Consider the following 27,602-nt stretch of genomic DNA (forward strand, 5'->3'; position numbering starts at 1 on the left):
AAACAAAGGAAAAATGGCCATTATAAAACACCATAAAAACACCAATGGGGGGTATATAATCCCAAGATGGAACAAGGGGATAATTACAAAAGTATGCAAAGATAACACAAGTTAATATAGAATCAGATGGATATTGTCTGCAAAGTACTGCAAGTGGAGTGTAGATATCACATCCTAACTAGTGGTTATAACCAGTGCAATGCAGATATAGCAGCTAATAGCAAATGGACAAATATAAAGTGCAAAGTGCAAAAAGTCCCAATGGAGGGGACCCCCTATGTAGATAAGCCCCCTAAACCTCCTTTTCTGGTGGGTAGGATGTATGAGCACCTGCTTCCTGGACAGCAGATTGTGAAGGACAAAGCACAGCTGACATGGTAGTTGTTTGACCCGCAGACACAAATTTGGTACCCTGTTGTTCTGCCCACCTACTGGGGTGCTTGGCTGCCATGTGGTTCCGCATACTAGTGGTGCTCAGGTTGCCATTGCCCTGGCCTCTCCTCAACTTGGTAAGGTAGATGCTACAGATTACAATGTTTTTCTCTGAAGGACTTTTAGAAAAAAACTTCCAGACAACGGCTGAATGCTCCCTGGCCCTGACTTGGGCCACAGGGAATGTCCTCTTTGGAACAGTTGACCCAGTTCTCACTCTGGGCAAGCCACTACCCCTTGGTGCCTGTGTTGGTGCTACATATCCATCTTCCTCTGTAATGCTGTGCTGGCTATGCATGTCAATGAATCAGGTCGGATCAGTGGACTCACCATCGACCACCTCGTCTTCCATTTCATCCTTCTTCCCACTTCAGATTGTAGGCTGACCTAATGGCAACTGTGTCTAATCATCATCAGCCTCCACCTCTGGAAACAGTAAATCAGATTCCTTAAAGTGGGTACTTTGTACCAGGCAGCACAAAGTGTTAGAGTACTGCTTTGTAACTATTTGCAAAGGCCACTAGCAACGTATTAATGTGGCTGATGTGGACGGACGGCACAAGTCAGGCTGTGAAACCCTAAATAATGTGGAAACAAGAACGGTGCGTTTAGTGTATCAGGCAGCAGTAAATGCTAGAATACTGCTTTGAAACTATTTGCAAAGGCCACTAGCAACTTATTAATGTGGCTGAAGTGGATGCCACAAGCTAGGCTGTGAACCCCTAAATATTATGGAAACAGGTCCCGATTCCCTACCTAATCCACAATCCCTCCCTCCTTGTTGTGACCTTGTTCAGTAGTTTCAGCTCTTAAAAGAGCTATTGTATTCTGAATGGTACTATGAAGGGAGTGACACGCTGCTCTGTCCCTGCTCCAAAATCTGTCCCTCCGTATGCTACACTGTCCTATACACTGCAGGTAGCTCTGAGGGGGCTTTTTGTGCTATTAATAGGCCTACACTTTCCCTAGCAGCTGCTCGCTCCATCCCTATACTCATAAAATGCTGACTCCGGATGAAATGTGTGCAAAATGGCGGCAGAAGGGCTTTTATAGATCCTGTGATGCTGCATGGCCAGCCAATCACAGTAATCCCACTACCAAGATGGATGTGGCATTACTGTGATTGTTTAAGAAGCCTAGCATGTATAGTGGCTGCAAATCAGGCGCCAAAATAGCTGGGTGGGACATCCGAATATAACGAGGCAAATACACAAAAACTCACAATATAACAAATACCCCGAATACTGTACTATTCGTGCGAGTTGGGAATAGTAACGATTGAACTCGCTCATCACTAGGGATCTATCAAGCACTTATATATATACCCAAAGGTGACGCTGTCACCAAAACGCACATTGGGGCTTGGTCATTGCTTCAGTAAGTCAGTAAAAAGTAGTTAGGAGTGTTCAAATCAAGAAATTGATAAGGGTGCCCATACTTATGCACCTGTCAAATTTTGTTTAAATGCAGATTGCACATTTTCTGTTAGTACAATAAACCTCATTTCAATCCAGAAATATTACTGAGTCCATCATTTATTAGATATATGAAACTGAATTAGCTGTTGCAAAAACCCAAATTGTTCTAAAGAAAAAAGGTTAATATTAATAGTGGTGCCCAAACTTTTTCATATGACTGTATACAGCCTGCGTCTCAGCTTCCCATACACAGTAAGTTTTTAACTGCAAGAGAGAACACACATTTGCTAGGGACCCCAATGTAAGAGAATACCATGACACATTGATCAATTGAATAGCTAAATTTCTCTTTATTCATATTTCATGGTAGTTATGAAGATTCCATTGTCATATTTTCATGGTCACATATAGCTATTGGATTTTTCATGTCAGTATTCACACAGCAGTTTCTGCTATTACATGTATTTCCCTTGCATAGTCACTGGTGTGCATCCCTTCTTTTTATAATGTATCTCTTTGACATTTTTATTCTTTATATTGATGTACACTTTTTTACCTTACATTAGATTATGCACATATATTTTATTGCATGGTTTTGCAATCAGCACTTTAATCAAGTATATTTATAAGGTTACAAATTCCTCCAGTTTGGTTACCTATTTTACATATTATTTTGCACGTCTTGCCATTTTTTGGAAATTAATTCCGGTATACATATGTAATTGCACGTCCTGTTTCTTCAATCATCTTTTGTATTTGATTAATTTTTTGCATCTACGTATTTTTGTATGCATTTTTGTGCCCATTCAGTGCTGTTCCATCACCACACCATTTTTCTTGTCATTAATAAATAAAATTAGTTTTATTCTAAGTTATGACTACACATCGGGGTTTTGTTGCTTCTTCCCTGAAGTGCCCTTCTGTTCTTTGTCCTCCAGTTAGTCCTTTCCAGTATTACAAGTCCGTTACATATATGGTTTCCATTTATTTTCATCATTTCTGTGATCACTCTATTTATTTTTGATATCCATTTATATATTTTATTCCTAGAAACATATCTATATACTATAATGATGCAGCAGAGTTACTTTTGGCACTGACCCCTGTTTGGTGGTGTCCATCCTTTCAGAAATTCAAAAAAACTGTGGTTGACCATGCTTTTAGGAACATTTAACAAAAACAACACCATATCATAGATCCAAAATGACTTCATCTGGTTTATTATAGTGAATTTTCTCTTGAGAGTTCTGTCTGAATTACATATTTCAGAGATTTACAAGAAAACCTCTGCGTTTCAGCATACAGAGCAGGATAAATGTGAGCCAAGCAAGCCTTACTGCGATCTTTGATAGGAAGAATGGGCAAATCAACAGGCGGTCAGGAATTGTTTTTCCTTATTTTTTATGCTGTTTATTTGGCAGTATTAGTGATTAGATGGCTTTATTTTTTGAGTAAGTGTGAGTTCAGTGATACCAGATGTATATCGGATTTTTATGTTTGGCATCTGTCACACAGAAAAAAAAACTTTAAAAAACGTTTTGGCTTCACCATATTTTGAGAGCTATAGTTTTTCTATTCTCCTGCCAACAGAGTCACGTGAAGACTTGTTTTGTGCAGGATGAGATGAAATTTTTGTTTTTATCATTTTCAGGCATATAACATTTTTTGATTGCTTTCTATTCCGAAGAATCATTTGAGACAGAATGAACAAAAACCAACAATTCAGATTTTTTTTAAAGGCATTCACCATGCGGTATAAGTGATAAGATGGCTTTAGTCTTCGCCTGAGTATGATTACAGCCATACCAGATAAATATAGTTATTTTTATGTTTTGTTACTTTTATACAATAAAAATATTTCTGCAGAAAAAAAGAATTGTTTTTGCATTGCTCTAATCAGAGAATTGAAGCTTTTTTATTTTTTCACTAACTGTGCACTATGTGGTGGTTTGTTTTTCTTGGAACAAGATGACTTTTTCAGTGATATCATTTTTATTTCCATTTGACTTTTTGATCGCATTTTATTCCACTTTTTCTGGCAGTATGATGAAAAAGAATTGTTTTTTGCCATGTTAGTAATTCAGTAATGTCACCGCTAATGAGACATTCCGGGTGTCATGCTGCCCTCTCTGTGACTCGTCTAGAGTGGTGATAAGCGGTAATATTACTGACATACTTACCACTCATCACAGTCACCATGCATTGCAGTGCACAGCCTAACCAGTGGTGACCTATGAAAGGTAGTTCTCAGAGCGAGGCTCAATAGGTTGTACTACAGAATTGGTGAATATCGTAGGAATGCCATGGACTATGTTGTAGCTGCTGCGATTATTGTTCTAATAATAAATTGGTAACAAGGTATAGTATCTTGTCTTTCTTTCTCTCTTTTTAGGTCTTTCAGGTTTCCATTCGTGGACTATATCGGATTCGGTGGACTAATTCGGATCTGTATGGCTTTTTTATAATAAATTGGTGAACCAGGGCTAGAGTCAGGGTGTGTTTTTTAAAATAAAATATTTGTGCGTGTGATTTTTTTCTTTTACTGGGTTACTAATGGAATGTCTGATAGATGCTTCTCTATTAAAAACTCCAGGTGTTAATGCCATCCAACCCCAACTACGGTTGCCACCACAACAAGGTAATCGGGAAGAGCCGAGGCAAAATTCCAAAATTGGCACATATAATGTGAAGTGCAGCTTCTGGAGTGCCTGTGGGCTAGTATTTTTAGGCTGGGAAAGGCCTTGCCAACCTGGTAATATCAGTCCACTGTTGTCTGCTTCCCTTTTTCTTGTTATCAAATATAGGGAGGACCTTGTGTTGTTTTTTTAAATTATTTATTTATTAGGTTAAACCAGGATAAACACCCTTTAGTACCTCAATAAAGGCACTAATAGGTGCAAGTGTATAATATGTGGGTGGGGAGGACATTACTTTGCTTTTGTTAACTTCCTGTTTGTTTTGCTTCATGTTTTTCAACCAACTTTATTGAAATAAAAACTCATGCATCAAAAACATAGCAAAACTGCATGCAACAAAAGCATAAAATAACCTAAGGAAAAACAGACATGAGCAGAGGTGCTGGATTCATGCGGAAATTTAGCTACATGCAAGCCCGAACAAACACTGATCGTGTGCACATACCCTAGGTGGAGGAGGCTTCTTTTTTTTCTTTTTAGTTTTGCCTTTTATACATTTTAATATTTTTTCCTGTAAGATCCATTTAATCTTTGGTTTTGTATGTTTTACTGTCAGTCCTTAAAAGTGGAGTAATACTCTGATAACATTGTTCCTAGCAGGCACCTGGGAGTCGTAGATGCGTCCAGATGTCTGCCCCATACTGTTCCCACTCCATTTGGACTCTGTTTCCAATATTTCAGTGATTTTCCTGCTTCCCCAAACCTCTTTTTAGAGTCTTCCAGAAAAATTCTCGAATTTCCCATTTACTTCCATTACTCTCAGTTTTCGAATCAAGCCCGTATGAACATCTGACCTGCATGATTCAAGTACCTGGCACTCAAGAATTTTAGTATTCATCATTACTACAGTTACCTCATAAACATGACAGGAGCACAGGAGTTGTGAACATGCCATCTGCAGCAGGAGTTGACTGTTACACTCAGCCAGGCTATTGCTGCATGGGCTGAAATTGGACATACTGCCAATATCAACACTTTAGCCCCTCATATACCACTGCCACTAGGGACAGCAGCATGTGAGGAATCTGACAATGGGAGATCGTTCCCTTTGTCTGCCCATCGGCACCCCTGCATTTCAGTCGTGGAGTTTCAATGGATGCTATGGCCACAGGGAGGCCTGATAAAGGCTTCAGTGCCTGACATACCCATCAGCCTATTAGATCCAACTGAGGGCAGAGCCTAAAGCCTGCTTTACATGCTGCAATGTATCTTACAATGTGTCGGCGGGGTCACGTCGTAAGTGACGCACATCCGGCATCGTAAGGTACATTGCAGTGTGTGACAGGTATGTGCGAAAGCGATTGAACGTTAAAACGTTCATCGCATACACATCATACCTTTCTCTAGAATTGCACGTCAGATTGTTCATCGTACCCGGGGTAGCACACATTGCAGTGTGTGACACTCCGGGAACGATGAACAGATCTTACCTATGTCCTGCGGCTCCCGGCTCACAATGTGGAAGGAAGGAGGTGGGCGGAATGTTTACGTCCCGCTCAGCTCTGCCCCTCCGCTTCTATTGGCCGGCTGCCTCGTGACGTCGATGTGACGCCGAACGTCCCTCCCACTTCAGGAAGTGGACGTTCGCCGCCCACGTCGAGGTCGTATGGAAGGTAAGTGCGTGTGACGGGGGTTAATCGTTTGTGCAGCACGTTCAACAAATTGAGCGTGCCACACATACGATGGGGGCGTTGCAAATCGCATACGATATCGTATGCGAAATTGCAACGTGTAAAGCAGGCTTTATTGGCTGGCAGTCAAAGACAGTCAGTGAAGATATTGCGCTGTAGTAAATTAGTACTACAGAGTATTATCAATGTGATCAAAGGATCGCTGGCCCAAGTCCACTTGGGGAATAATGAATATTGTAAAAAAATAAATAAACACATATTTAAGAATGTTTTCATTTTAAAAAACAAACACTTGCAAGAACAACAACTATTTAGTATCACCGCATCCATAACGATCTGCACTGTAATCATATCCTGTTATTTATTGTACTTGGTGAATGTTGTAAAGCAAAACGGAAAAACTTTGACTAAATTGTTGTTTCAGTTCATCTTGTGTCCAAAAAATGAAAATGTTATAATGTTATGGCTTTTACAATATATTGATGGGGGAAAAAAGCTTTTTTTTTTTTTTAAAGTAATTATTTTGTGTAAATGTAGTAAAACATTTAAAAAAATTATAAATTGGGTACCACTGTAATCATATCAACGGGAAGGGGTTAAACATAGATATAGTCCAAGCTAGGTACATAAAATCAATGTAATCAAGGCCTCTGGACCAGAGAAGCTGCATCCAAGGGTTCTTAAGGAATTTAGAACAGTTATTGCTATGACTTGATAAATACATTTTAGAGACTGTGTAGTGACTGGTACTGTACTAAGCAACTGGTGCAATGCTAATTTGGTGCCTAATTTCAAAATGGACTAATGGCTTTCCCAGGTAATTATTGATTAGTAAGATATTAAGGGAAGAAGTTTGAGAGGCTTGTAAGAGACTATTGCGAGATGTATGTGACAGAAAATACATATTATAAGTATAAGTGATAGTCAGCATGGTTTTATTAAGGACAGAAGTTGTCAAACTAACCTGACCAGTTTTTATGAAGAAGAAAGTTGAAATCTGGACAGAGGGGTAGCTGTGGTTATTCTGTTTTTGGACTTTAAGGCATTTGACACTGTCCCACACTCTGACACAGGCATTTTTTTTTTAAAGTCCATGTTTGAGTTTGTGCTCCAGACACCCGGTGTCTGTGACGAACACAGAACTTTAAAGTTCAGGTTCGCTCATCCCTGGTCAAGGTTTGGAATTGGATCAATAACAGTCTCAAAGGCAGCACCCAGACAGTTGTGATGAATGCCTGATACTCTGAATAATTTCCGGTTAGAAGTGGTGTACCCCATGATTGAGTGTTAGGTCCACTACTCCAACTTATTTATTAATGATAAAGTTTTTAAGAGTAAATGTTTTGTTTCTATTTTTGCAGATTATTCTCAACTATATAGTGTACTGAAGTCTATTGAAAATGTTCATAAGTGGCAGGCTGACTGTTTGGACAGTCACTGGGCAGATAAGGTTCAATATGGAGAAATGTGAAGTTATACATCTGGACAGATAGAATTATTGATATCATATGTTCTAAGGGGAGTAAAACTGGGAGAGTCACTTGTAGATTTAGTAAATATCAGATGTAGATGTAGTAGATATCAGATGTACTTAAAAATCAGACTAAATAAGAACATGCAATGTCAGTCAGTGATTTTTAAGGTCATTAGGATATTGTCATGTGTTATAGGGGTACTGTCTCTGCATTATAAAGCTGAGGTGCATAGTACACTTCTATTATCTTTTGAACACTTGTAATTCAGTTATACATTAGCTGCTCCTCAGCCCTCATCCCTCCCATGTGGAATGTTACATCACAAATCATTGTGGAGCTCCATGCTGTATCAGTCTCCTGATGCTTCCACATTTCAAGAACCGGGGGCGTGAAGTCCTGGAAGCTCCATGCAGTATCAATCTCTTGATGCTTCCACAGTCTGAAAAGGAGGGGTGTGACGTCTCAGAAGCTCTGAGCTGTAAGAATGTCTCCTGATATCTGCTTCTATGCAAATAACAGAAGGCGTGACTACACCCCCTCTTCTGAGACTGTGGAAGCATCAGGAGACTGATACAGCATGGAGGTTCTAGGACATCACACCCCCTGTTCTTGAACTGTGAACTTTTAAATAAAGACTGGCCAAACTCGAACGTCCATGGGTCAGCTTATCACTAATCATCATCATCATCATCATCATTATTTTCTTGTAGTTTTAGTTGCTGTTTTTGGTTCCAAGTTCATCAACATGAGCAACACGATTAATGAATTTGGTATACAGTAAAAAAATATGCTTTACTTTCGTCTTGCACTTTTTTTGTGACTTTTGGCCCCAAAAATCACATGTTGACAAGAAGTTGCAAAAAAAATCAAATTTTAAATGTACTCAAACAACACCAAGGGAGATGGGAGTGAAGTTGCGCCAAGTTTTTTGACTTTTTGAAATCTGGTAAAATCATCTGGAAATGCTGGATTCCACCCACAAAGCAGAAAACAAAAAACAAACAAACAGACAAGAACATATAAGACAGATTTAAAAATACAATAATTAATTGCGTGCTAAAAAATGTGCAAAACACACAGAATTAGAAAAAAAAACAGGCACAAAGGCAATGATGAATCCGGGCAATATTCTTTAGGACATTTATGTTGCCCATGCTGTAACTTTGTGTTTATTTTTCAGCTTGGTGACCTGATTTCCCTTCCTGCTGATAGCCCACCACCACCCGAAATCTCTGGTCATGTAAGTATTGAATTTTACCAAATGTTGTTAAGCCTCTTAGAATTTGAGCAAAACCTCTAAGAAATTGTCTTGATTTCTGTTATGTTATGTTATGTGCAGAGAAACAAAAATATAAACACAATTGTCATCAGAAAGATTTTTGCTCTGCCTAACTTAACCCCTTAAGGACGAAGCCAGTTTTGTACTTAATGCCCAGGCCATTTTTTGCAATTCTGACCAGTGTCACTTTATGAGGTCATAACTCTGGAACGCTTCAACGGATCCCGGTGATTCTGACATTGTTTTTTCGTGACATATTGTACTTCATGATAGTTATAAATTTAGAACGATATTTTTTGCTTTTATTTGTGAAAAAATCGGAAATTTGATGAAAATTTTGCAATTTTCAAACTTTCAATTTTTATGCCCTTAACCCAGAGAGTTATGTCCCACAAAACAGTTAATAAATAACATTTCCCACATGTCTACTTTACATTAGCGCAATTTCTAAAACAAAATGTTTTGGGGTTAGGAAGTTAGAAGGGGTCAAAGTTCATCTGCAATTTCCCATTTTTTCAACAAAATTCACAAAACCATTTTTTTAGGGACCACATCACATTTGAAGTGACTTTGAGAGGCCTAGGTGACAGAAAATACCCAAAAGTGACACCATTCTCAAAACAGCACCCCTCAAAGTACTCAAAACCACATCCAAGAAGTTTATTAACCCTTCAGGTGCTTCACAGGAACTAAAGAAAAGTGGAATGAAAAAAAGCAAAAAATAAAATTTTACCTAAAATGTTGCTCTACCCCAAATTTATTCACTTTTAGAAGAAATAACACAACAAAATGAACCCAAAAACTTGTTACCCACTTTCTTATGAACGCGCCAATTCCCCACATGTGGTCAGAAACCTTTGTTTGGACAAATGGGAGGGCTCGGAACAGAAGGAGCAATATTTGAATTTTGGAAAGCAAATTTGGCTGAAATAGATTGCGGGCACCATGTTGCATTTACATGTCCGCTAAGGTACCTAAACAGCAGAAACCCCTCACAAGTGACACCATTTTGGAAACTAGACCCCTTAAGGCTTCTATCTAGGGGTATAGTGAGCATTTTGGATCCACAGGTACTTCACAGATTTTGATAACGTTACGTTGTCACATTGAAAATTTTCATTTTTTTCTCAAAAATGTTGCTTTAGCATCAATTTTTTTACTTTTTCAAGAGGTAATTCCAAAAATTTGACCCCAATGTTTGTTACCCACTTTTTTATGAGCGCGGTGATACCTCACTTGTGGTCTGAAACCTTTGTTTGGAGAAATGGGAGGGCTTGGAACGGAAGGAGCAATATTTGAATTTTGGAAAGGAAATTTGGCTGAAAAAGATTGCGGGCACCATGTCGCATTTGGAGGACCCCTAAGGTACGTAAACAGCAAAAAAACACCACAAGTGACCCCATATTGGAAACTAGGCCCCTCAAGGAATTTATCTAGATGTTTGGTGAGTACCCTGAACCCCCAGGTGCTTCACAGAATTTTATAACGTTGAGCCATGAAAATAAAAAAATAAAATTTTACCACAAAATTGTTACTTCAACCAGGTAGCTTTTTTTTTCACAAGGGTAACAGGAAAAAAATCACCATGAAATTTATTGCGCAATTTCTCCTGAGTTTGTTGATATCTTGTATGTGGTGGAAATCAACTGTTTGGGCACACTACAGGGCTCAGAAGAGAAGGAGTGCCATTTGACTGCAAAATTGGCTGGAATCAATAGCGGACGCCATGTTGCATTAGGAGAGCCCCTGAGGTGCCTAAGCAGTGGAGGTCCACCACAAGTGACCCCATTCTGGAAATAAGACCCCTCAAGGCTTTAATCTAGGTGTATATTGAGCATTTTGAATCCACGAATACTTCACAGAATTTGATAAGCTTAGGTTGCCATATTGAAATTTTCATTTTTTTCACAAAAATGTTGATTTAGCGACACATTTTTCACTTTTTCAAGAGGCAACAACAAAACGTGTACCCCACAGGTTGTTATCTAATTTCTTGTGAGCGCAGGGATACCCCACATGTGACCAAAAACCTTTGTATGGATAAATGGGAGGGCTTGGAATGGAAGGAGTACCATTTGAATTTTGGAAAAGTTGAAGTAAATTGCGCGCACCATGTCACATTAGCAGGGCCCCTTGGGCACCTATACATCAGAAACCCCCCACAAGTGACTCCATTTTGGAAACTGGACCCCTCAAGGATTTTATTCAGGAGTATAGTAAGCATTTTGAATCCACAGGTACTTCACAAAAATGTTGCTGTAGCAACAAATTTCTCACTGTTAAGGGGGCTTTACACGTTGCGACATCGCTAATGCGGAGTCGTTAGGGTCATGGAATTGGTGACGCACATCCGGCTGCATTAGCGATGCCGTTGCGTGTGACACCGATGAGCGATTTTGCATCATTGCAAAAACGTGCAAAATCGCTCATCGGTGACATGGGGGTCCATTCTCGATTATCGTTACTGCAGCAGTAACGATGTATTTCGTCGCTCCTGCGGCAGCACACATCGCTATGTGTGACGCCGCAGGAACGAGGAACCTCTCCTTACCTGCCTCCCGGCCGCTATGAGGAAGGAAGGAGGTGGGCGGGATGTTCCGGCTACTCATCTCCGCCCCTCCGCTTCTATTGGGCGGCTGCTCAGTGACGTCACTGTGACGCCACACGGACCGCCCCCTTAGAAAGGAGGCGGTTCGCCGGTCACAGCGACGTCGCCGGGCAGGTAAGTATGTGTGACGCGTCTGCGCGATGTTGTGCGGCACGGGCAGCGATTTGCCCGTGTCGCACAACAGATGGGGGCGGGTACCCACGCTAGCGATATCGGGACCGATATCGCAGCGTGTAAAGTAGCCTTTAGGCTATGTGGCCATGATCCAGCGACACGGCGTCTAGTACCCAGTGTCAGCCTCCTGCAGAAATGTGAGTGTTGTCCACGGGAGAACGCAGCTGCCCATGCCCACGATTTGGGTTCAGGCTGCTGTGGACTTTAGTTCTATTCTACCTGCAAAGAACACTCATCTCCGCAGCATAAATTGACATGCTGAGGCTCAGGAAGCTGCGCCACAGGTCGATTTATGCTGCGGAGAAAAGAAACACAGTGGGCATGGGATTTCTAAAAATCCTTCCACTGTGCTTCTACTGCACAACGCAGCGTTATGGACGCAGGGAAAACACTCTGCGCCCAAAACGTTGCAAACCCTGATTGTGGGCACACAGCGTAAAATGCTACAATGGATGAATGGATAGATGTCAAACATATATAACGTCCCACCCCCCTTCATATTCTAAGCTGGCGCCCTTTAGTGCCTTTCATGTGACACTAAAGGATGCCTAGCCTTGTATTTAGCCCAAAAAAAAAAAAAAGAATTAAAATAAATGACGTGGGGTCCCCCCTATTTTTGATAGCCAGCTAGGGTAAAGCAGACAGCTGTAGCCTGCAAACCACAGCTGACAGCTTCATCTTGTCTGGTGATCAATTTGGAGGGCTCCCCAAGCTGTTTTTTTTTTTTAATTATTTATAAATAAATAATTAAAAAAAAAAAACAAACGTGGGGTCCCCCCAAATTAGATCACCAGCCAAGGTGAAGCTGACAGCTGGGGTCTGGTATTCTCAGGATGGGAAGAGCCATGGTTATTGGACTCTTCCCAGCCTAAAAATAGCAGGCCGCAGCCGCCCCAGAAGTGGCGCATCCATTAGATGCGCCAATTCTGGCGCTTCGCCCCAGCTCATCCCGCGCCCTGGTGCGTTGGCTAACGGGGTAATGAATGGGGTTGATACCAGGTGTGTAATGTCACCTGGCATCAAGCCCAGCAATTAGTTATGTCACGGCGTCTATCAGATACCAGACATAACTAATTGACAGTAATAAAAAAAAAATTGACAACAAAAAAAAATTTATTTGAAAAAACACTCCCCAAAACATTCCCTGATTGACCAATTTATTGAAAAGAAAAAAAAAATCCACTATAATCCACTTGGACGTCCCACGTCGACTCTAGACCTTCTAGAATATGGGGGACACGTTCAGGGAACGTATCCCCCATTTTCTAGTAGGGCAGACCCTCTATTTGAGGAGAGTGGGTGCAACGAATCTGCACCCACTCTCCCCGGGTCACAGCTGCAGTGTGCCGAGCAGCAGCAGCAGCCAGCGTCCTGAACACAGGAAGCTGACAGCTGCGCTCTGCACATGTGACCGGCGTCTGCTGAGAAGGAGCCGGAGGAGGGGGCCGCGGGGATCAGCGCTCCGACAGGTATGTATGACACCGGGGGACACCGGGGAAAACCAGGGGGGGGGTAGGGGGGGACCCGGCGGGGCCTGGGGAGCAGGTTTCTGTCGTATGTGTTATGGCACATACGACAGAAACCACAGGAACAGTGTAAATGCGGCCGGCGCGCTGCTGTGATCGGCGGTGCGCGCGGCCATCTTGGATTTTCGGGAGGGGGTTGGGGGTCGGGGGGGGGCACTTTGGGGATACCGAGGGGACCGGAGGGAACCGGGAAAAAGATTTATCTCCCATCTGGCATGTTTGATCATGCCAGATGGGAGATAAATCATTTTTTACCGGCGCGGTCATTTACTATAACTTGATGATCGGTATACGGTGTATACCGGTCATCACGTGACTGGGGACCGGAAAAACCGGCCCGAATCATGATCTCCAGGGTCTCAGCTACCCCCGGCAGCTGAGACCCCGGAAATTTTCTGACTCTGGGGGGCGCTAGACCCTTTTTTCCGACCGCCGTTAAAAAGCGGCGGATCGGAAAAAGTACCCTAATATGCCGCCGTTAAAAGGCGTATCGGCGGTCGTAAAGGGGTTAAGAGTTTTATATTATATATATATATTTTTTTCCCTTTTCACTTATTGGCTAAATTAACAATCTTACAGTTCAGGATCATTTTTTATTTTTTCTTCAAATTTTTATTTGTATTTTTTCAATAGTTATACATATACACATTTTTCATTTACATTTTTTTCAAATATATATATTTTCATGGATTTTGCATCTATTTGAAGGCCTTGAAATCCTTCCATTTTTAATATTAAAAAACATTTGTTCACTGCGTTTTTTCTTCTCTTTTTTTCTTCTTTTCATTCTCCTTTGTTTATAGCTCCTTCTTCTTCTTTTTTTCTTTTCCTTTTTCTTCTTTTTCTCTCCCCTTTTTTTTCTTTTTTTTCTCTTTTTTTTTTTTTTCTTTTTTTCTCTTCTCTTCTCCCCTTTTTTTTCCCTCCCCTTTTTTTTCCTTCCTTTTTTTCCCTTTGTCAATGTTCACAGCTTTATCCACCACCTCGTGCACCTATGAGTCAGAGTATCATGACGCACTGAATGATTACGTGGCTCCTTTTTTTCAGATGTATATATGAGAGCTCACAACCTGCCTCTTGTTATAGTATTTTCTGTACATTGTCCTGAGGAAGGGGACGGATATGTCCCTGAAACGCGTAGACCTGTGAAAATAAAGAAAAAGGGATTTACTTTTAACATTTTTTGGCTTCTGTGGTGTGGCGCGGTATATTAACCTGCTTTCCTACACTTTTTGAATTAACTTAAGAGTTTAGGTGGTAATTCTCACGTACAGCACCATCGAATCAATGGTGCTTTATAAATAAATAATAATAATTGTGATTGCCAAATCAGAGGAAAAGATCAGCTCAAATGTATTACCTTATCAAAATAACAAAATACAGGTCATATAGCAAGGCAAAGATTTACCTTTATTATTATTATTATTATTATAATTATTATTTATGGCAATCCTCAAAAAATTACTTTTGTTAGGACAACTTTAAATTTGCATGACACATTATTAATTTTGTATATTTTAATAGGGTCTAACTAAGACTTTGCTACACTACCTCTCAGGGTCATAAAAGTAGCAGATTTGTGCTAACCCAATTTGCATATTTTTTCCAAGGAGCTTGGCAACTGCTTTATCCCAAGGTTATCCCAAGCTGTGCATGGGAAAGTCTGCTCTAGTGTGATGGTTGCACCTAGTTCTTACCCCATGTGGTGCCCACCACCAGTGGTTGTCCTAGCGACTGGGAAAGTCCCATGCTTCATGATGCTAACTACCCTGTCTGCCGTAGTCCAACCCCCTGTGGGAAAGCACCTTGCTGTTGTATGTCTGTGTTTTGTGAAGGCACCAGCAGTTAACCCCCTCCTAACCCGGGATGAATATTACCCCGTAAAAGTGGTGTAATACCATGTGGCGCCTAAAGCCCAGGGGCGCCACATATGCTTCTCTTCTTGATGGTAGTGTAAGGGGTGGGCAGACCCCTTACAAGGGAGTGTAGTCCTTTTCTGATGTTATTTAATAAAAATGTTTTAATGTATTTACACTGTGTTAGGGTTTTCCCCAATGGCCGGGTGGGACGGCTGTCACCACAGAAACAGGGCAGAGGAAAGGAGGAGCCGGCAGCAGAAAGGGGAGGGAGGAGAAGTGTTGGTTAGGAAAAAGTTAGAACCAGAAGGCAGTGGTGTCCGGGACGGGAGAGAAGAAGCAGAGAAGGGGCAGAGTGTGGGAGCTGGGTATATAGGAAAGCCGGAGAGAAGAGGAGAAGGCGGAACCTCAAAGTGCGAAGCAGTACCGGTGTGGGTCCGGTCTGTGGGTAGCCGTAGTGGGAGCCAGGTGAAGCGGATTAGCCGGGAACATCCCCACTGGAGGAGACGTCAGGACAGGCTTTCCCCCAGCTAAAGAAAGCGTGAAGTCATCTGTAACTGCCGGTTGTGTGAAGAACTGTGTAATAAAGAATGTCTTTTATTTGCACTGAATCATGCCTGGAAAGTGTTTGTACATCGGACGACATCTGCACCACCACACTCTGCCCCACCAAGACATCTCCTGTCCCGATAGTGACGGCGGAGCCAGGGGTAAGCCTGAGAGAAAAAGGGGCCATGACTACAATCCCCGAGGCGCCCCTGGCACCCCCTTACATGTGGCGTAGTCGGCAGGATCCGGATTATATGCAAAGGGTCCCGATCCCATGGTGGGAAGAACAAGTGGTGCCTGAGGCGTTGGACCGGGCACAAGATGGCGGCAAGATGGCCGTCGTCTTCAAGGACACAGTAAGCGCGCGAAGAATTGGCGCCAAAAGAAGAGCCTGGGGCTGGCCGGTGAAGAAAAAGAAGTGCGGAGTGCGCCGCTCAAAGAGGGGAGGTGCTGGCCCCGGGATGATGCTGAAGAAGACATGTGAAGTGGGCGGTGTTCCAGAGAAAAAGAAGAACCGCCGCGGAGGGGTCGATCTGATGTGTGAGACTGGGGGTGGAGTATACCCAAGAGCGGGAAAAGTAGGCCCGCCTCCACTTCCTCCAGCATCTCCACTGACCCCGCCACCATTATCAGAGACGCTGACTGAAAACGAGATGGAGACCTCCAGAAAGCAGCAAGATGTGGTGGCCGCGCTAGCAGCAACTAATTTGGGCAGAGGACGCCCAAAGCAGACCGCGGAAGGACTTCCTCACAACTTACCGGCGGTGCCCGGAGGACCGGAGCGGCCTACGAAAGTCACCTGGCTTACGACCTGGGACGCCGTCACCGGAGAGACCACGACCGAGGTCCGGGCGACTTACACCGCACAGCTGCCGTCGGGGGACAGGCTCCTGGGAACCCCATACCCGTGTCCGGAGATACCCCCGCCAGTCGCGGTGGGATCTTCAACCCACGTAACCGCTCCGGCCCCGGAAGAACCACAAGCCCGGGAGCTAGAAAAGGACGAGTGGGGTTTCTTTTGGGACCCAGTACAGCCATCACCCCTGCCTCAGCGGAAGTCCCCATCACCAGTACCCGACCCAGTACAGGAGAGGCTGCTGGCCGAGACCGTGGCCCGGGAAATGATGGCCGGTCCCCGGAGTGAAGAATTCGAACGCCAGTGTACCGTCGGGACTGTGGTGAAGTTTAACCAGAAAGAAGGCTACGGTTTCATCGAGGATGAAGAGACCAGCAATCACTACTTTTACAATCGGGTGAACCTTAACACCGAGGGCCTACCACAACGCCTCCACACTTTATATCCGGGAGAGAAGGTGCGGTTCATGAGAGAGGTGGGATGCCGAGGCCTCTTTGCGGTCGGAGTGACCCGGATGCCCACTACCCAAGAGGCTGCCCAATGGCAGCAAGAAATCGAGTGGGAGGAATGCCAATACCGGCGACGTGCACAGCAAAGACCGGTACTGGCTGAGATCTCCCACCCGAAAAGTACCCTGGCGGTGGCACCTGAAATCATGACCGGACCGAGCGTTGACCCAGAGAAGGGGACCCCGGCGGTGCTGGCTATACAACAGAGCCTGGTTACTCATCCGGTAATCGTCATGGGCAGCCCCCAGCCGTCCCGTGCGGCGACCCCGTCACCACCGTCGGGGGTTGAGGAGACAAGACTGGCGACTGAGACACCGGAGCCCACCGTCAGTTATGAGCCCTTCCGGAGGCTGCGCCAGTTGCCCGGCCAGTCCTTGTCGGACTACGTGAAGGCTCAATGGGCTGAATGGCAACGTGCCTATCATCCGGAGTGAGTTGTCAAGACCGGAAGATAGCGGACCTGTCTATGTTGACTACCGGCATTGTTTTGAGCCGGAAGAAGTTTTACTGTTTACAACCGTTCAAGCTGCTGAGCCCGGAGAGAGCCTGATGCTGGACTGAGCCAGGGGCTCCCTCCGCGTTGTTAAGAAGATTTTGCCGATTTGTGTTCCTGCCGTCTAAGACCGGGAGTGCTGCAAAAGCCTCCGGGCAGAAACTCTACTAAGACCGGGAGTGCCTGCTGAAGGCCTCCGGGCACGACTAAGACCGGGAGCTTCCAGGAGGGACTCCGGGCGCTGGACTGGTGGGCCCCTTACGGGTGCCCTAAGGTGAACATGTTCGTAGTTTTATTAAAATGACTTTGTTTAGTTTTAAATGTAGTTTTAGATTTATGCCTTGCCGGGAGGCTTAGGCTTAAGGAGGGGAGGTATGTAAGGGGTGGGCAGACCCCTTACAAGGGAGTGTAGTCCTTTTCTGATGTTATTTAATAAAAATGTTTTAATGTATTTACACTGTGTTAGGGTTTTCCCCAATGGCCGGGTGGGACGGCTGTCACCACAGAAACAGGGCAGAGGAAAGGAGGAGCCGGCAGCAGAAAGGGGAGGGAGGAGAAGTGTTGGTTAGGAAAAAGTTAGAACCAGAAGGCAGTGGTGTCCGGGACGGGAGAGAAGAAGCAGAGAAGGGGCAGAGTGTGGGAGCTGGGTATATAGGAAAGCCGGAGAGAAGAGGAGAAGGCGGAACCTCAAAGTGCAAAGCAGTACCGGTGTGGGTCCGGTCTGTGGGTAGCCGTAGTGGGAGCCAGGTGAAGCGGATTAGCCGGGCACATCCCCACTGGAGGAGACGTCAGGACAGGCTTTCCCCCAGCTAAAGAAAGTGTGAAGTCATCTGTAACTGCCGGTTGTGTGAAGAACTGTGTAATAAAGAATGTCTTTTATTTGCACTGAATCATGCCTGGAAAGTGTTTGTACGTCGGACGACATCTGCACCACCACACTCTGCCCCACCAAGACATCTGTCAGGGCCAGGTGGACGGGCAGACCCAGGAGGTGGATCCACTGGGCCGAACTCCTAGATGGTGGTAAGGGGTCCGGTAGCTGGAGCACTATAGGCAGCAGAACAGTCCGTGCACAGGAGTATAACGGAGAAGTCCCTGGGACTACGGAGTCACTGGTGGTAGTCTGGGTGACGCAGCTCAGGTTCGGAAGCCAAGAAGATGTCAGGCGGGGTCCGGAACCTTTGGAGCGAGATGACAGGTCACCGCAGGGATCCGAGATGGTACGGACTGTCAGGATGGCAGATGGACTGCGTTCGGGGTTCGGGATTCGGTCTGGACCGGATGGCGAGGCAGGCACGGCTCTACAAGAGAGATAGGTGAGTATATACACATATACACCAGGAGACCTCACTCCTAGCTTAAGAAACACGAAGATCAGGCCCCGCCCCCTTGGACATAAACCCCCTTTATACCCTGTACCTGTTTTGCATCATTTCCTGTTAATGGACGCTGGCCCTTTAAGAAAGGGTCAATGACCGCGCGCGCGCCCTAATGCGCATGCGCGCTGCCCGAGTGCCAGAAGCCAGAGCAGGAAGCTGCGAGGAGGAAGCAGCAGGGCCAGGATGGGGCTGTGAAGCCGACGGACGCCGGGTGCGGGGACCAGGACGCTGGGGACGCGCTGGCAAGGGGTGCTGGAGAGCGGGGAGCGGCGGTGACCGGACCAAGGAACCGGGAAGCGAGACGGGGGACCCGGGGAGCGTGACAGGTGAGCCGGAGGGCAGCACAGGGGACCCGGGGAGCGTGACAGTACCCCCCCCCCCCACGCCCCCCTCCCCGCAACCGGGACAGGAAGGCACGGATCAGCGGAGTACCCACATTCTCCCGGGGCTCCCAGGACCTATCCTCAGGACCATACCCCGCCCAGTCCACCAGGAAGAACTGTCGACCCCGTACGGTCTTCATGGCCACGATATCCCTTACCGCATAGATGTCGTCATCGGCAATAGGTGGAGGAGCCGAACTGGCAGCAGCGGAGAAGGGACCCAGGACAACCGGCTTGAGCAGGGAGACGTGGAATGAGTTGGGTATCCTCATCGTGGCCGGGAGCTGTAGCTTGTAGGAGACCTCATTGATCTTGTTGAGGACTTTAAACGGCCCGATGTAGCGAGGACCCAGCTTGTAGGATGGTATCTTCAATCGGACGTACTTAGATGCAAGCCAGACTAGATCTCCAGGAAAGAAACACGGAGGATCCAGACGTCTCTTGTCTGCGTGTCTTTTCATCCGCAGGGAAGCACGCCCAAGGGACGCCTTGACAGAGTCCCAAATGGCTGTAAAGTCACGGGCTACAGTATCAGCAGCAGGGACATCCGAAGAAGGGGATACAGGCAATGGGACGGAGGGCTGAAGTCCGTAAACGACATGGAAGGGAGAGCTGGAGGACGACTCACTGATGTGGTGGTTATGGGAGAATTCAGCCCAAGGAAGAAGCGTGGACCAGTCGTCGTGATGGGCGTTGACATAGTGACGTAAGAAAGAGGTCAATATTTGATTGACCCTCTCCACTTGGCCATTAGACTGAGGATGGTATGCAGATGAAAAGTCCAGAGTTACTCCCAGATGGTTGCAGAGAGCCCTCCAGAAGCGGGAGGTGAACTGAGTTCCTCTATCGGATACGATGTGAGATGGAAAGCCATGCAAGCGGAAGATGTGATGTATGTAGGCGTCCGCGAGTTCCTGAGCAGAGGGCAATCCAGCCATAGGGACGAAATGAGCCATTTTAGAGAATCGATCCACCACGACCCATATGACTGTGTGTCCGGAGGACAATGGCAAGTCTGTAATAAAGTCCATCGCTATGTGTTGCCACGGAACTGAAGGTATCGGCAGAGGCAGAAGACGGCCATATGGCAGGTGTTTGGGCGTCTTGTTCCTGGCACAAGAGGAGCAGGCAGAGACAAAAGCAGCGACGTCCGTGCGAAGGGATGGGCACCAGTAATGGCGTACAATCGCACCCCATGTTCTCTTCTGACCAGCATGACCGGCTGTTTTCGAGGCATGACCCCAGTGTAACACTTTTTGCCTGTCTGTCTCAGAGACATAGGTCTTCCCGGGCGGTATCTGGGCCAGGGTGACAGGGGCCACCGGAATGATTTTGCTAGGACAGATGATGGGTTGGGTAGTCTCCTCCTCCTGCTCCATGGGCATGAAAGACCTGGACAAGGCATCAGCGCGTACATTCTTGTCCGCGGGTCGGAAATGGAGCTGGAAATCAAACCTGGCAAAGAATAAGGACCACCTGGCTTGCCGTGGGTTCAGTCGCTGAGCAGACCGCAGGTATTCCAGGTTCTTGTGGTCCGTGTAAATGATAACTGGGTACACTGCTCCTTCCAGAAGGTAGCGCCATTCCTCCAGAGCCAGTTTGACTGCCAAGAGCTCTCGGTCACCGATGGTGTAGTTGCGTTCAGGCGCTGAGAAGCTCTTGGAGAAGAATCCGCAAGTCACCATCTTCCCGGAGGAGGATTTCTGCATGAGCACTGCTCCGGCTCCCGAGGAGGAGGCATCCACCTCCAAGGTGAACTGGCGGTTTAACTCCGGACGGTGAAGTACAGGAGAGGAGGCAAATGCCCGCTTCAGCGAGCCAAATGCGGCGTCGGCCGCAGGTGACCAGTCCTTTGGATTAGCCTCCTTCTTGGTCAAGGCGGAGAGAGGGGCAGTCAGAGCCGAGAAGTGAGGGATGAACTGGCGGTAGTAGTTGGCGAATCCCAGGAAGCGTTGGATTGCCTTCAGTCCAGAAGGAGGAGGCCAGTTGAGAATGGAGGAGACCTTCTTTGGATCCATCTGCAGTCCGGTATCAGAGATGATGTACCCCAGGAAGGGAAGAGAAGACTGCTCAAAGACACACTTCTCATACTTCGCGTACAGACGATTCTCTCTCAGTCTTTGTAGAACCAGCTGCACGTTCTCTCTGTGGGTCTGGAGGTCCGGAGAGAAGACAAGGATGTCATCCAGATATACTACCACACAGAGGTAAAGAAGGTCCCGGAAGACGTCGTTCACCAGTTCTTGAAAGACGGCTGGGGCGTTACACAGGCCGAAGGGCATCACGCAGTATTCATAGTGCCCATCGCGAGTGTTGAACGCGGTCTTCCATTCGTCCCCAGAGCGGATGCGGACCAGATTGTAAGCACCCCGAAGATCCAGCTTGGTGAACACACGAGCTCCTCTAAGCCGGTCAAACAATTCAGGGATGAGCGGCAGAGGGTACTTGTTTTTTACGGTGATTTGATTCAAACCCCGGTAGTCTATGCATGGGCGTAAGTCGCCCTCTTTCTTCTTGACAAAGAAGAAACCTGCTCCAGCAGGAGAGGAGGATCTCCGGATGAATCCCCTTGCCAGGCTCTCTGTGATGTAAGTAGACATGGCCCTTGTTTCGGCTGGAGACAATGGATATATCCGTCCTCGAGGTGGTGTAGTTCCAGGGAGCAGGTCGATGGCACAATCGTAGGGACGATGTGGCGGAAGTACCTCGGATTCCTTTTTATCAAAGACGTCTGCAAAGGACCAATAGGCCGAGGGCAGCCCCGGTAGGTTCTCTGGAACCGGAGGTCGTCGGATGGGTTGTATGGTCTTCAGGCACTTCTCATGGCACGAAGAGCCCCATCGGGTGATTTCGCCAGTGCCCCAGCTGACTGATGGTTCGTGTGTCCGCAACCAGGGAAGTCCCAGCAGGATTTGATGGGACATGTGTGGGAGGACGTAGAGAGCGATGTTCTCGGTGTGCAGGGCACCGATACGCAGTTCCACCGGCTTGGTGATCCAGGAGATGGTGTCAGAGAGGGGTCTCCCATCCACAGAGGCAATCACGAGGGGCTTGTCAAGTGGAGTAACAGGCACCTGGTACTTGTCCACCGTGGCCTGCTGGATGAAATTGCCTGCTGCCCCGGAATCGAGGTATGCCTCAGCCGTGAACCGCGTCTCTCCCGTTGTCACTTGCACAGTCCATGTAACCGGGTCTGAGAGAGTCCCAGCACCTAGGGTGGCCTCTCCTACCAGCCCTAGGCTTTGGAGTTTCCCGGCCTCTCAGGACAGGAGCGTAGCAGGTGTGTGTCCTCTCCGCAGTAAAAGCAGAGGCCCTTGGCGAGCCGCTCAGCTCTACGTTGTTCAGACTGCCGCACTCTGTTGATCTGCATGGGCTCGTGGACGGGGGCCCCAGCTGTTGATGACTGAAGTACGGAGGGCTTCTGCGGAGGAGAGGAATGCCGTACCGGACGTCTCTCACGGGACACTTCCTTGGATCGCTCCTGAAAGCGGATGTCCACTCGAGTCGCTAGGGTAATCAGGGCATCCAGGGTGGTCGGTACGTCACGACCCGCCAGCTCATCTTTAATTCGCCCCGAGAGTCCTTCCCAGAAGGCGGCGGTTAGGGCCTCGTTATTCCACCCGAGTTCCGAAGCCAAGGTGCGAAACCGGATTGCGTATTGGCCCACCGTCAGAGTCCCCTAACGCAGCCGGAGAAGAGACGAAGCAGACGCGGAGGCGCGTCCGGGCTCATCAAAGGTGCCACGGAATGCCTGCAGGAAGTCCTGGATGTTCGTGGTCACAGGATCCCCCTTCTCCCACAAGGGGTTCATCCACGCCAGTGCCTCACCCTCTAGATGGGACATGATGAAGGCGACCTTGGCTTGATCAGAGGCAAACAAATGCGGCAGCTGCGTGAAATGGAGGGAGCATTGGTTTAAGAATCCCCTGCAGGTCTTGGGGTCTCCGGCGTACCGGGGTGGTGAGGCCAAACGAAGTCTGGAAGTATCTGAAGAAGTCGCCACGGGAGCTGGAGCCGTGGCTTGACTAGTGGAGGCCCGGGATGCTGAAGACATGACTGCCACTTGTAGCGTGTTCAGGCGGGCGTCCACAGAAGACATAAATTGCAGCATACGGGTCTGAGTCTCACGCTGGCGTTGGAGTTCCTCCTGTACGGCTGCTAGTGCTGCAGCGGGATCCATGGCCTGATCTTACTGTCAGGGCCAGGTGGACGGGCAGACCCAGGAGGTGGATCCACTGGGCCGAACTCCTAGATGGTGGTAAGGGGTCCGGTAGCTGTAGCACTATAGGCAGCAGAACAGTCCGTGCACAGGAGTATAACGGAGAAGTCCCTGGGACTACGGAGTCACTGGTGGTAGTCCGGGTGACGCAGCTCAGGTTCGGAAGCCGAGAAGATGTCAGGCGGGGTCCGGAACCTTTGGAGCGAGATGACAGGTCACCGCAGGGATCCGAGATGGTACAAACTGTCAGGATGGCAGATGGACTGCGTTCGGGGTTCGGGATTCGGTCTGGACCGGATGGCGAGGCAGGCACGGCTCTACAAGAGAGATAGGTGAGTATATACACATATACACCAGGAGACCTGACTCCTAGCTTAAGAAACACGAAGATCAGGCCCCGCCCCCTTGGACATAAACCCCCTTTATACCCTGTACCTGTTTTGCATCATTTCCTGTTAATGAACGCTGGCCCTTTAAGAAAGGGTCAATGACCGCGCGCGCGCCCTAATGCGCATGCGCGCTGCCCGAGTGCCAGAAGCCAGAGCAGGAAGCTGCGAGGAGGAAGCAGCAGGGCCAGGATGGGGCTGTGAAGCCGACGGACGCCGGGTGCGGGGACCAGGACGCTGGGGACGCGCTGGCAAGGGGTGCTGGAGAGCGGGGAGCGGCGGTGACCGGACCAAGGAACCGGGAAGCGAGACGGGGGACCCGGGGAGCGTGACAGGTGAGCCGGAGGGCAGCACAGGGGACCCGGGGAGCGTGACAACATCTCCTGTCCCGATAGTGACGGCGGAGCCAGGGGTAAGCCTGAGAGAAAAAGGGGCCATGACTACAATCCCCGAGGCGCCCCTGGCACCCCGTTACAGTAGTTCTGTGTGGTGCACCCTCTTAGTTAAAGAGTCCTAGATGGCAGATATTTAATGCTGACAGATTAACAGAGAAAATTAGGATCCCCAAGGGGCAGATGATTCACCACAAATTGTTAAAATGTTTTAAACTTGCCATTCTTTTAATCGGAGCTGCATGGGTTTTTTTGTTTTTTTAAAGTGGTGAATGAGGGAAAATGTAGGGGTATGTTTATTTTAATAACTTATTTTTGTGTTTTTTCTTTTTATTCCTGGGCCAGTAATGGGGGTGTCTGAGAGAAAACTCTCCATTACTTGCACCTGGACTTGATGTCAGCTGTGTTTTTGGACACTCCACAGCTGACATCAACCCCAAACACCAGATTGCCAAGGAGTAAGGGGCATTCAGCCATCATATTACAGCATCTGCAAGTGAATATCGCCATCTTCTGGTTAGAAAGAATAAACATTATGTCACATTAGGTACAGGAAAGTACCAAGCATACAGTGAAAGGGAAGGAAAACCCTGTGTCAAAAGAAAGGGGAGATGGTGACCCTTGACCAAATCTAATACTGGTCCCTGGGGTCCCTCACCATCCTAGATAGGTTCAAACCTATGCACCAAGCAGCATAACTGACCCTAGTTATCCCTAGCGTTGCACCCTAAATAGGGAATGGATGAGATGAGAGACTGCCCACACTTTAAACTAAAGCCCCTTTCCCCCGACACAAAGAAAAGACCAACTTTAGCAATTCAAATAACTTTATTGGAGAGTATATAAAAACTTACAACCACTCTCATCTTTTTTCTTTTTACACAACCATTTGGAAGGGTAAGGTCACAGCTCACAAAATTGACCACCGGAAGAGCTGGGGTTATGCCACCGGACTCCCAACACATGTTACCCATAGCCGATCTTCTGCCATCGGCTGCGACTTTCAACAACACCATTAATCTCAACACCCAACAGCAACATAAAAGGGGAGGGAGGGTGGTCAGCTCTCGATCGCCGATCAAAGAGGCTGGAAGGACTTCGGGCACTGAAGCACAACTGGATCCAGGAAACCTAGGAAACAGGTAACAAACAAAACACAAGGGGAGGGAACATGCAGTGGAGGATTAACCCTTTACAATGCGCCAGGAGAAAGAGAGAATAAGCCACAAACGGGCTGACCAGTCAGGGGCTCCCCGGCATATACAGCCGGGCCCCCTCATCTTCATCAACTCCACTAACCACTATGGACAACACTGGGAGGACACACAGAGGGAAAATACATGAACTACTTATCTACGGATGACTCAGGTAAAAGTGTAGCAAAGCTTTCTGCAACGATACCACAGAGGGGTACAAGCAACCTGCTTGCACCTAGGGCTTGAATAAACTGAATAATATGAAAAGCATCATGCCACAGGAAGGAGTATAACAGCACCAAGAGAATGCTAATGTCAGCAGCTGGGTGGAAGGCATGATCCTGCTGGGTCCAAAAGGGAGAGAGATGAAACCAGCAGGAAAGCTACCTAAACCAATGAATACAGCTCGGTTCCAGGATGTGGTCAGTTTAATATGCAATAACTTTTGATAGCTACTTTTTAAATAGGTTTTCTGCTCTAGAATGAAAATTCTGCCCTCACTATGTGCAGCTTCAGACTTGTGAATCCTCCCAGCGTACTGTGCTGTGAAGATTCGTCTGTGTCTACACTGGGGATGGCCAGCTGCACCAATCCTCTGGAAAGCTCTACCCGAAGAAACTAGGATGAATTACAACTTACTCAGCTTCAGATGCTCCCTAAAAACACATATTTTAAGGGTGGCCTATCACTCCCTAATCAAATTCAATTCACATATTCCACGACTTCTCACAACATAACTCCCTGTCAGACTCCACCGCACCTGAAAGCATCTTAAAGATTGGCTGACTGGTTCAGGCAACCTTTAATTATCCCCCATTTCTCTGAGATGGCTGGAAAGTCATTGTAATTAAGCACTTGTACCTGGTTCCCCCCCATCTCATTGTAGATTGTAAGGTGTCACAAGTAGGGTTGTCTTTTTTGCTCTAATTATTGTATTTTCTATAACTGTTACTTGTTTGTATATGATCCTCCTGAATTGTAAAGCGCTGCAGAATATACAGTATAGGCGCTATAGCAATAAATATTTTTTTATTATTATTATTATTATTATTATTGTTATTATTATTATTATTATTATGTGTGTGATATACATATTCAGGGCTCCCACCAAAAATTTCAGGTCCTCATACTAGTGTGACGCCCTGGACTAGCCAGGTAGTCACAGGTAGGCCCTTGCACAAACACTCTTCCCCTAATAAGGTGACAGCAGCCAACCTACAAACCCTTGTCACCTCTCTCAGTGTTCAATGGTCACACCAGGGGGCGGAGCCAGGTGGTTGGGCACGCCCACCTAGGAGTCCAGAGGGCCTGAGACAGGAAACAAACAGTCAGTGCAGTCAGTGCAGTCTGTGCAGTGAGTGCGGTCAAGTTAAGTGGAGTTCAAGTTCAAGTGCAGCAGGCCTGAGGCGTCAGGTCTGCAGCGACAACACTGACCGGTGCCGGGGTCATAGCCCTGGTACCGTGGCAAGGAGGCTGACTGTGGTTGCCGCCTGCAGGAGCCGGGAAGACGGCTGGTGGAACCGTAAGGGACCGGGACAGGGTAGTGGCCCGCCGGTACCAAACCGGGGAACCAACTGGAAACCGGAGCACCAGGAGGGGTATTCAGACCCAGCACGAGGTCCAGAAGCCACTGGACCACGTTGAATTTACTGATTGAGGTCTGCACCTTAGGTCCTTTCCCATCCCAAGACCCAAAAGACGGCAACAGCCCACCAAGGGGGATAGAAAGCCACCGCACAGGCAGAGAGATCCCACGGGCCAGCGCCTGCGGGCAAACGGGTTCCCCGACACACATAAAGCCGGGGAGCGGACTACCATTGCTGAAGCATAGGCAGTCAAGTTATACAAACAGAGGTGCAGGAGAAAGGCGGGAACCACCAACCTGGTGGGGGACCAGACGCAGCCGGCTCCGTGCACCGACCAGCATCCTTTTTGGTTTACCAGAGAATCCGGTGTATTTGTCAAAGTGAGTACAACAGTGCTCTCGGGCTGTGCACAGCATTAATACGCCCGCACCTCACAACCACCGGGCCCCGGGACTATCACCCCCTACCCACGGAGGGGTCAACACCAGGCTGCACAACACCGTCCCCGGGAACCTAGTTAACGGCTGCGGTGGTGTCCACACTCACCACAACCCGTGGGTGG

General features: G+C 47.1%; 1 protein-coding gene across 3 annotated transcripts in view; it reads left to right on the top strand.

Annotated features, from left to right (window-relative positions):
- Positions 1-27,602, top strand: part of COL15A1 (collagen type XV alpha 1 chain) — a 1,158,634-nt gene that overhangs the window by 981,680 nt on the left and 149,352 nt on the right. For all 3 annotated transcript variants that reach the window (XM_075314950.1, XM_075314949.1, XM_075314951.1), the window contains one exon: positions 8,833-8,892. In XM_075314950.1, the coding sequence (XP_075171065.1) occupies positions 8,833-8,892 (60 nt within the window). The remainder of the gene's footprint in view (positions 1-8,832; positions 8,893-27,602) is intronic.

The sequence above is a fragment of the Anomaloglossus baeobatrachus genome, chromosome 6 (genome assembly GCF_048569485.1).
Source record: "Anomaloglossus baeobatrachus isolate aAnoBae1 chromosome 6, aAnoBae1.hap1, whole genome shotgun sequence".
Taxonomy (NCBI): Eukaryota; Metazoa; Chordata; class Amphibia; order Anura; family Aromobatidae; genus Anomaloglossus; species Anomaloglossus baeobatrachus.